The sequence below is a fragment of the Rhamphochromis longiceps genome, linkage group LG3, assembly GCF_057381845.1.
Source record: "Rhamphochromis longiceps isolate RC_006_pf linkage group LG3, R_longiceps_female_GT1.1, whole genome shotgun sequence".
Classification (NCBI taxonomy): Eukaryota; Metazoa; Chordata; class Actinopteri; order Cichliformes; family Cichlidae; genus Rhamphochromis; species Rhamphochromis longiceps.
Window position 1 is genome coordinate 10,460,072 of NC_140559.1, and position 10,679 is coordinate 10,470,750.

Sequence of the window (10,679 nt, forward strand, 5' to 3'; positions counted from 1 at the left end):
CTTGTGTGGTTTTTCTGTCCAGCAATAAAGCTGCTTTTTCGCTCCCAGTTGAGTCTGCATTTGGGTCCTTTTCCTGCCTGCACACAGCCGTCACATGACACAATCTGTCCTGTGTGAACATCGTCAACAACGAGTGATGCTGTTAGACCTGTTTTATTGGTCTGACGGTGGGATGTCTGTGTGTTTCTGAGAAGCTGAACACAAGATTTTTGTTTTACTTTTTGCAGAATAAGTGTTTTAAAACACAAAGTCCAGAGTTCATCCAAAGAACACTGCTCACTGACAGTACGTGTCATTGTTGTCAGAGTGTTGGAGGAGAAACCGACTAACTCTGCAGAAACATGGTGGACACAGGTGATAATGACACATTAAAGAAGAGAACTGACTAACACAATATGGCTGTGATAAGCATCAGGTGAGGTCGACTGCAGAAAAATGAGCATTTGTTATACTTTGAGAGGGATTTTGATGAAAACCACTGGTGTGCCTCAACATAACCCGCAGTAACACTGATAAGACCGACTTTGTGTTGAAGCACACAGCCGGCTGTATTTCAGACAAAGTTCCCAGAATTCGTGCTTTAAAATACAAATTTCTGTTGATGAATTTGAAGTGATTACAACATAATGCTGTGCAGATGTGACCCACCACCTGCTTTTCCCTGTGTGGATGTCTGTGTGGCACTGAATTTAAATCAGTCACACAGTCGACCAAAAGCTGAAGCTCTGTTAGCACCTCGTGCTGTGAACAAGCATAAGAACGACATTCTGAACAGCAGATCTAGAGTTTTATGGTGTGACGAACGCCTCTCTCTAACATTTCTCATTTATAGCAGCTGTTCTCTTACTCATCTGCCTCCCTCCTGCTTCTGTGTGTGTGTGTACATGTTTACATGTCTCTGTGGGGACCAACAGCCCTCATGGGGACATTTTGAAACTCAAAATTTTTGTTTTAGGGTCAGAGTTACAGTTGGGTTATGGTTAGGAATTTAAAACAGCATGGCTCAGTTTACCTGGTTTCTCATTGAATTTGTTCTGACTCTAAGTCGGCTGTGCTGTAAACTTTAGGAATTAATCTAAAAAGGAGAAAGAACCAATTTCAAACATGTCTCTCTGTCTGTCTCAGCAGAAGAGTAATTTTTCATTTTTGTTTTTATCCTTTTCCAAAGGGAGACTATATTCTCAGACCATGAAATTGTTAGAATATCACCTCAAATGAAACAATTCCACCTCTCAATCAGAGTTTCTCACTTTATTTACAGTCACACATAACATGTGAGGCGAGCTTGTATTGCCTGGATTTATTATCCTTCAAACTTGTCTCTGTATATAGTAATTATATTTGATGCCATGTGTTATAAGTTTGTATTAAAATACAACTTTATGGACGATTTATTAGAGGCCTGATTTTTGGGGGTGGGGCTTTATTGTCCAGTTGTTAACAAAGGAGCATTGACACATTGTTCCTCCTAACTCCTTGTCGTCACTCGTGTAGGACCCCACCGATGGGCCGGAACAGGCCGTCATTCGATGACAAAAATAATCCAAGGTCTCTATTTGCTGAAATACACTCATAACAAAGAAAGTCCCTACAAAACCCCAGAAAATTAGCAGTGTATCTGTGGCGAGGCGTGGTCAACGGTGCGGCTGCAGGGTAGGCCAACGCACCTGCAGGTCACAAAGACTGAACTGGGTCCTGTCATGTTGTTGCTATGTGGAGCTGGTAGCTGGAGAGCTGCAGCTGTGTGTTAGAACAACAACTGTGCGTGTAAATAAAGTTAATGCTGAACAGCGTGAGCCTGTGGTTGGAGATTTTCCCGAGATGACGTGTCCTCCCCACTGTCCTCCCTCCACCACCGTCTCCTCAAAACCTGAACAAAACTCAGGGCTCCAAAGCCTCTCTGAACCTCCCAGATGAGAAGCATGCGTCATCTGTTTAAGACTTCAGAGAATTCATTAAAAGGATGCCAGAACATCTCACTATACGTGCAGAACCAGATACTCCAGATGTTTGTCACAGGTGTGTTTGGCAGCACATGCGAAGAGTCGTTCATTTGCATATTAGCTTGGTAACAAACTAAATATCAAAGCAACACGGTCATCTGTAAGCTCATCCATCTGTTATGTTACCCTGACAGTCCACTTTGAAAAATATTATTAATCTCTAGCTTAATCGTGGCTGTTTTCCTTTAAAAAGACCTGTGTGTCCACAAACTCTGCCTACCTCCCTCTAGAAGTGGCTGTTGTTGAGTAACCTGGACGTCTCCTCGTCACACTTTGTGTTTTGCTTCAAAACCAACACAAACCCCATGAGAGCAAAGCTGTGGGAGCTCTGGTGGACCTGCTCAGTGTGTCCTTTGGTGTGTGATGCTGGGTGCTGGCAGTGTTTGGGTCAGTGTTGAACTTCCATGAAAGAGTGCCGTGGTCAGTGCTTTCTACTCTGTCTTGGTACAAAACTGACATTTGATGACATTACAGTAAACTAAATATGGCTTTTTGAGCACCTTCCTGCTTTGAGTAGCACTTTCTAGAGTCTCAAACTCGCAGCCCCCGTCACTCCTACTGGTGGCTCGTGTATTGGCGTGAAGAAATATAAAGCAGTTTAGCCGTTGAAGAGACTTTTTGTTTGTTGTTGAGTGCGACGTTAAAATGTTCTTTAAATGATTTAGTATGAACAGAGAGCGCAGAGATTGCAGAGCAAAAACAAAAAGGAAACCTGTCTCAGGGCTTTCTGATAGAAACAAATAAAATGTGTCGCCAGCTGCTGCACCCGTAAGAGACCGAAAACCAAAACAAAGATACGACACCTGGGACGGACACCCAGCAGGAGATGGAGGGAGACCCCGGGGACAATCCAGCCCCCGCATCCCAGGGAGGGGCTGAAGTGTCCAGAGGGGAGAGGTGACCATGTCCCACTGGGGCCAAGGGCCAGCCAGCCCCTGATCCACCCACCCACTAGTGACCCACACAAAGACATAAAGACCCATGTACACACACTGCCCCCTCTCTCTCCTGTGGTGTTAATTTAACAGGATTATTTGTAACCTACAAAGTGTCATGTTTGCCCCAAAGTGTGCGTAACAAATCCCAAAAACATGACGGCAGTAACAAACTGATCAGGGCTGATTGCAGTCTGCAGACTTTACCTGCTACTGCAGGGTCTACCTTACAGCATAAAGCAGCACCAGCTGACTGTTGCTGTGATTGAAAAACCTGCTCCAACTTTCAGTGCCTCGAGCTTAACTGCAGTCCAAACAGCACAAAGACCAACGAGTCTGACCGGATTCTTTGGTGGGGCCCTGATGACTTCTAGAAACAGGTGCAGCTGAACATACATCTGACATATTTAAAGTCTAAGGTGAGCTGAAACAGCTGCAGTTAACCATGGCTCTGCAGCAGTTTGTGTGCTGCGTCACTGTGCTGATCATTTTCTTCTGCAAAGGTGAGAAACTGTTTGAATTTCCTTCCTCTCATTGCTGAGGTTTTATCAGGGCTGGAAGAAGAACGAGATTAATTACAGGTACGAATGTTTCTAAACGAAATGTTGCTGCTGGATACAAGGAAGGAGTCCATTTAGCATTAATGTCATTCAGCATCGTATTTAATATGATAATGTAATGAAGTCACAGTCACCGGACGTCTTCACTCTTTATTTGATATCAGCAGCTTCTTTTACAGACGTGTTGTTGCGTTCGTTAGTTTACTTTGTTGTGTTGGATTTCTAACAGTTGATGATATTCAGCAGAGAGTAACTTTATATTACAGTTACTGATGTTTGAGTAAACTGAGAACATGTATTTGGTGAGGAACACCGATGCCAGAGCTTTGATGCCAGAGTAACGACACAGGCGACTCTGACCTTCATCAAGGTTGTACCTGCAGTCAGCTTTAAAGTGTGTTTAGTGTGATCGGTTCTTCGAGTTGAAGAAAACCATCACTGCTCACTTTCACAGGTTTGTCTGTGTTTTCTCATTTTCAGGTTGTGACTCACAGCAGCCCGGTAAGCATCCAAAGACATTTAACCCGTCTTCCTTCTGTCAGCTGGACAGCAATGAGCACATAGAAAACTGAAATGATTTTTGTTCTGACACAGAGGAGGGACGTCTGTGGATCACATGTAAAGCACAGTCTGATGTTAGAGTAACTTCCACATGAATGTCAGAGCTCAGGATCTCCCAGCAGAGCGTTGATCAGTGTTTTCTCTCTCAGTGGTTTTAATGTTTAGCTGTGCTCTCTCTGCTTTGTCAGCATGTGGCAGCAGGGCTGTGAACAGCAGCTTCACAGGAGTTGGTGACGCTGCAGCAGGAAGTTGGCCCTGGTTCGCTGATATAAGAGTTCGTGGAGGGCCTCCAGTCATTGATGCTGGAATTCAGCTGCCTACCAGTTTTGGGTTTGGAGGGTCTCTGATCAACGACCAGTGGGTGCTGACAGCTGCATCCACCATGTCACTGTGAGTCAGTGCTGCCAGTTTACACTTTGTTGAATATGATGATGAAGGTGAAGTGTAGCATTCATGTGCACTAGAGATATTTTTAATATTTCCTCACTTCTTCTAACATTTAAAAACAGCAGCTGCTGCCCAAAGTGCTGAACTGCAAAGTTGTCTGCACAACAATCAAACCAGACGCCACATTAGTTTAATCTAAACTATAAAGTCATTTCATAGATGTCCTTGTATTTGAGAAGCATTGATTTTTCTGTCCACTGATGACAGAAGATGGTTAGCTTAGCATAAAGCTGCTGCTATTACAAACAACTACACACCTCTGTGAGGCTCGTTAATGAACACATGCTGGGAAACTGAGACTGGAGAGAAAAGTGAGGAAAAGTCACAGTCATGTGTTTTGTTCGTGTGCAGCTGTGATCAGCTGACCTCACGTCACAGTCACAGTCAGTTCAACAACATGTAAACAGATGTTACCACACTCTGTGCTGTGGAATAATCTGACCATCAGCGTTAATTACTTATTTATGTAACGAGCCAGCAGGTTCAACCACGCACACACACAGAAACACACACACAACAAAGGCCTGAAAGGAAACTCGTGACTCGACTGCTTTGCCCTGTGCTGATGATCAGCATGAGGCACAATAAAAATATCTGTTGTGTGTGAAGGAATTTCAGAAGCATAGTGGTATTTCTAGGCGGGAACAGCTACTCAGATCTAAGCCCGAATGAAGTGAGTCGCACAGTGGTAAACATCACCTGCCATCCTGGATTCAACTCGTCGACTCGTGAGAACGACATTTGTCTTCTGAAGCTGTCGGCTCCTGTCAATTTCACAGACTACATTCGGCCGATCTGCTTAGCCTCACAAAACAGCACCTTCAACAATGAGACCAGCAGCTGGGCCATCGGCTTTAATGGTAAATCATAAAATATTTATTGTACTTTACAGCATTGTGTTGGAGTCTTTAGAAAAGCCTGATGTTTAAATTCTCTCCAACTAGAAAACAGCAATAACCTGCTGGAGGCAAACGTACCAATAGTGGGAAACAGTGAGTGCAAAGCCAGCAATCCAGGGGTCCCAGACAGCATCATCTGTACTAGAGAGACAGCTTCATGTTTGGTGAGCACAAGTTTATTTCTTATAATCTGTTGTTGACAGTCACTGAGATAATCTCACCTTTAGTCACACTTTGCTTTACTTGTTTTGCTGTAATGGACCATAAATATTAATATTCATGTTTATCAAAGGTTGTTTTTTCTAAAGCCTCTAATTTATTTGATGAAACTGATTCCTTTAAACGAGCTGCCTGAAACTTTCTGTCTGTGGAATCGTCACTTTCATTGCACCAAAGCAGCTGAAGTGGATTCACAGTGGTTCATGTTTCCTAAGTGGACAGACTGATATCCATGAAGTGTTACTGACTGTGTTATACTGGGACGATCAATTTATTTATTACTTAATTTATTTAAGCAGTTTGTAACAAAACTACCAACAAAGTTCAAACTTTAGTGGGTGACAAAGGTCGACCTCTAACAGTTACACATCTGTCCTGATAACTTTCATCACTGTCTTTCCACAGACTAGTGTTGGGGCACCACTGATGACTCAGAGTGGATCCGTCTGGCTGCAGAGTGGACTTCTCATTGTGCTTGGATGCTCTGGACGTCCTTCAACCTACACTCCTGTGTCCCAGTACCAGCAATGGATCAGCGACACAGTTACCGCTCCTCCCACCGCTCCTCCCACTGCTCCTCCCACTTCCCCTCCCACCGCTCCTCCCACCACTCCTCCCACTGCTCCTCCCACCGCTCCTCCCACTGCTCCTCCCACCGCTCCTCCCACTTCCCCGACATGTGCGGGTGTGTTTTGCAGTGGTGAAAACCTGATCCACTTCACTCACTTCACCTCACTGTGTGTTCTCGTTGTGTTGCTCCATGTGTTTGCTGCAACTGTTGGAAACTAGATCAACACATTTACTCAAGTACAAACATGAAGAACTTTACCTGACATGTTACTTTATAACTTTAGGAACCTTTGATTTCACCGTATTTATGCACATCAGGAGGGTTTTCTTATTAGCACAGTTATTATTTTTATGTGATTATTTTCTCTACACATCTGTCTGTATTTGCTTTACTGTCATTATGAAATGAAGCCTTCTTACATAATTCTGAGGAGTGAGATGTTGTTATCACACACTTATTTCTGTTGTTTGCTCAAAATCTTAAACTAATCTATTAAAATCTTTTGAAATCTTTTGTGTCTGTGTGCGCCTGTTCGTCTGTGTGTATATGTCAGGTCGGGTCTTAGACTCCGCCTCTCTGGGAACTCCCAGGCCCTCCAAGGCCTATCTCCCCTCACCACACTCCCTGCCGGTGACTGATGCCCTCAGGGGTCGGTGCATTGGTGGTTCTTGGTGTCCGGGGCTGGGCACTCAGGTATGTACCAGCTCACTCCCGGTAGCTACCTGGCGGGGCCTGGCGCCTGTTGCTCGGTCAGGCCTCGTGCGGGGGGCCCTCGGGCCTCCGGCCTCTGGGCCTGCGGCTCGGTTCATTCTGGCACAGCTGGCTGCCGGCAGAGCCGGCGGGCACGCCGGTGCAGCCCCCTCTAGCTTCTGCTCGGTGGCTACTGGGTGACGCCTCGTCTGGGGATCCTCAGCCCTTCCCATGAGGGTGGCACGGATGCCCCTCCGGTGGTCCTCCTTGGGCTCTCGCACTCTGGGGCCTCTGGATGTCTGGGGCCTGGATCTCCTCCATGCCTGCTTCATGCCCTGGGGGCGGGGCTATGGCTCTCTACATCCTCTTGCAGACCATTACATGGGGAAACCTTTTGAACACAAGCGCGCTGATCCACACAGGTGTGCACACGGGTGCTCACTGCTCGTAGACTTAAATCACACCTCTCTTGGCTGCTACTTCGAAGCACATTGTGCGCTGTCTGTCCTGCGTGCTGCACAACAACATTGAATATTTAGTATTTACTGCTGTTTACACTTAGCTAGATTAATGCGATGGTGTTGTGTTTAGTATGTTGCTTTGTTTTTTTGCTTGTTTTCTATTCTTCTCCTCTCAACAGGTGATCCAGGAGATTTTTTTTCTCCCCCTTTCTCACTGTCCCTCTCCCCTTCTGTTGTTCTTTTCCTTCCTCTTTCTCTCTCCCTTTCCTATCCCTCACTCATGTCTGTCCCGTCTGTAACAACTGAAAATAAAAAAATAAAATAAATAAAAAAATAAAAAACAAGACGAGGCAAAAAGTACAACCTGATGACTCAAGTGATACCCTTATATGGCTTTGGGATCCTTCTTTACATCCTTTACATCATACATAAGCTGACCTGTAGGGGGAAGGCTAATAAACCAGGGAAGAACTCTGCAGTAACCGTGGGAACCAGGACGAACACAATCATTGCTAATGAGCTTGCCAGGCTGCAGGAGAGACTTCTCCAACCTGAAGAGATGATGGAGAGGATTGTGTCCAGGAGGAACAATAGTTCTGGGAGTGGTAGACGAAGGAGGAGTAAAACCACCACGTCAAAAAAGGAGGAGAAATTACTCAGGCAGCTGAGACAGATCACACAGCTTATTCAAGAGAGCAGATTGGAGGGAGCCTCCCCAGAGATGGAGGCCGAGGAGGTCCCATACGGTGCAGACTGGGAAGGTTACCCAGAGGAGACCTACCCAGAGTATGATGAACCCTGCCTCAGACGTGGGTTTAAGACGGTTAAACTAGAGGAACCCCCCACACAGCCCACCGCTGGGGCCCTAGCAGAGAGGATGGAGCAAGAGGAGGAAGAGGTTATGGCAAGGAAACTTTCCACAGTGCGAGAGGAAGAGGAAGAAGATGAGGAGGACACAGAAGCACAAGATGATGAGGATGAAGAGGAAGAAGAGGAGGGAATAGAAGAAGCTATGGGAGTAGAGGAAGACATAGATGAGGAAGAGGATGATGAGGAGGAGGCAGAGAAAAGGCACTTGCTCCGTCCTCCATCATCCCAGCCAGGTCCTGAAAGAACGACAACAAGAGTTGGTTTGGAGGTGAAGAAAGAGCTGCAGTGTAACAATAGCAGGAAGAAGCAAGTCAGCTTCAGTGAGCACAAGGATGTCTTCCACTACCCTAAAGAGGACACTTACGAGGATGGGCAAGAGGACAAGGAAGATCAGATGGAGGACGAGGACACAGAAGTGGAAGAAGAGGAGGAAGCTGATGAAGATGACCCAGTGATGGAGGCAGAGAGCCTGCAGTTCAGCTGTGATGGCAGTTCAAATCCAGAGGAGGAAGCAGAGGAGGATATAGAAGGCAATATTTTAATGTCAGCAAACGTGGAGGGGGAGGGTCGAATCTCTGCAGACACACCCAAGGAAGTCGGGGTGAGCGGCCTGAGGATGCGGGACAGGAGGGAGACATAAGGACTTTTCCTGCTTCTGAAATGCATTTGAAAACAGACAGTGAACTCAGACTTGTGTTACTATTACTTCCTTATATGTTTAAACCATGAAATCCAAACTAAACAGAGGCATGCAGTTATGTTCTTAAGTGATACTTTTGTACAAATAAATGTTTCCTTTGAAAAACCTTTGAAATCTTCTTTTGTGGTGGAATTTTTTGTATATTTCCCATCTGTCCTCAGACTGTGGTTAAAGGTAACTACACTGCCTGTACCACATGCAAAGAAGGCAGGAAGTAGCACTAGCAGGTCTAACAAGGCCACTACTTGTGCTACACCAGTACTACACGGACACTGAGGGAGTTCTCTCACACACAGGTAAGTGAACATGTCTCGTTCCTCGCCCACTTAGAATAAGACACTGGCGAGACAGAGAGTGTAGTGGTAAAGAGAACGGCAGAGAGACGCCGAATTTAATCCTTTAAACCAGGGGGGCCAAACTCTGGCCCGTGGGCCAACTGCGGCCCACGGTCCATTTTTAATTGGCCCGCAAGTAATTTTATAAATAGAATAACATATGGCCCGCACTTCAACTTTTGCTTGATTGTATTGCACTTCTTAGTTTTAACACCAGGGGAGCTACTGGTGATCAAGGCAGTTGCTCCACCAAAAAGGACAATCACAGAAGAAATGTACCCCAAGTTACTAAACATGGCAGAACCAAAGAAGCGACAGGTAGATGGTGAGTGCAGAAAATTTCAGACACGGTGGGAGAGTGAATATTTCTTCAAAGAATTCAAGTGTGTCTGTTTGATCTGCACTGAGACTGTGGCAGTTATGAAAGAGGATAATGTACGACGTCATCATGAAACCAAACATCAGGCCTGTGCATCCGACACTGGTGCTGAGCCAGAGCAGAAAGCAAAGGGTAGCTCTCCTGCAGGGTCAGCAACAGTATTTATTTCATGCTCAAAAGGTCCAGGAAAAGGCTCCGATAGCCACTATGAGGTCGCCCAGCTCATCACAAGACATGGCGAGCCTTTCTCAGATGGAGACCTCATAAAACACGGCCTCGTTAAAGTCACCGAAATAATGTGGAAAAAGTGCAGGACTTCAACAACGTCAGCGTGTCCAGAAATCCAGTCGTGCGACGCACTGAAGACTCGTCGGCCAACATTAAACTGCACCTGTCTGATAAAGCTGTGCTTTTGATGTTTACTCCATCGCAGGCGATGAGAGCACCGACGCCACAGACGCCGCACAGCTGCTATTTTTTTGCGGGGAGTGGACGAGAGCACGAGCGTTTTAAAAATATATCCCACAGTACCCGTGTGTTAATGTGCAGGTACACGTGCTTCAAATATCAATAATGTGCATCAATTCTGTCACTACTCTGCTTTTGCGCACCGAGGGAACATGCATTCTCCAAAACCATGTGACTATCACACCTGTCAAACAGTTAAACAGGAACTGAGCTTTTATACCAGGTACAAGAGGTTTGCAGAGCAGCTGATCGAAGAGGGACACAAGGAAGCAGAGAGGAGGAGAGAGGAGGCAAAAGAGGAGGTGCAGAGGAGAGTGAAGGTGGTGACAGAGGAGGTGCAGAGGAGAGTGAAGGTGGTGACGGAGGAGGTGCAGAGGAGAGTGAAGGTGGTGACAGGAGGTGCAGAGGAGAGTGAAGGTGGTGACAGAGGAGTTGCAGAGCAGAGTGAAGGTGGTGACAGAGGAGGTACAGAGGAGAGTGAAGGTGGTGACAGGAGGTGCAGAGGAGAGTGAAGGTGGAGACGGAGGAGGTGCAGAGGAGAGTGAAGGTGGTGACAGAGGAGGTACAGAGGAGAGTGAAGG

The 10,679-nt window shown here is 46.0% G+C and overlaps 2 protein-coding genes across 2 annotated transcripts; both read left to right on the top strand.

Annotated features, from left to right (window-relative positions):
- Positions 1–3,305: 3,305 nt before the first annotated feature.
- On the top strand, positions 3,306–6,472 carry LOC146672863 (chymotrypsin-like protease CTRL-1). Its single transcript, XM_085401556.1, has 6 exons — positions 3,306–3,441; positions 3,979–3,999; positions 4,248–4,449; positions 5,116–5,366; positions 5,451–5,569; positions 6,030–6,472. The coding sequence occupies exons 1-6, from the start codon at positions 3,384–3,386 to the stop codon at positions 6,411–6,413; spliced, it is 1,035 nt and encodes a 344-aa protein (XP_085257682.1). The 5' UTR covers positions 3,306–3,383; the 3' UTR covers positions 6,414–6,472.
- Positions 6,473–6,823: 351 nt separating this feature from the next.
- On the top strand, positions 6,824–10,414 carry LOC146672864 (uncharacterized). The gene has a single exon (XM_085401545.1). It carries the CDS (start codon positions 7,714–7,716, stop codon positions 8,854–8,856), a length of 1,143 nt encoding a protein of 380 aa, XP_085257671.1. The 5' UTR covers positions 6,824–7,713; the 3' UTR covers positions 8,857–10,414.
- Positions 10,415–10,679: the final 265 nt, after the last annotated feature.

What these genes read in the sequence shown, in the direction of transcription:
- LOC146672863 (XM_085401556.1), top strand. Translation starts at nt 3,384, where the DNA reads ATGGCTCTGCAGCAGTTTGTGTGCTGCGTCACTGTGCTGATCATTTTC. An exon ending in CTGGGCCATCGGCTTTAATG is followed by an intron (nt 5,367 to 5,450) that starts GTAAATCATAAA and finishes CTCTCCAACTAG; the next exon opens with AAAACAGCAATAACCTGCTG. An exon ending in GAGAGACAGCTTCATGTTTG is followed by an intron (nt 5,570 to 6,029) that starts GTGAGCACAAGT and finishes GTCTTTCCACAG; the next exon opens with ACTAGTGTTGGGGCACCACT.
- LOC146672864 (XM_085401545.1), top strand. Translation starts at nt 7,714, where the DNA reads ATGACTCAAGTGATACCCTTATATGGCTTTGGGATCCTTCTTTACATC.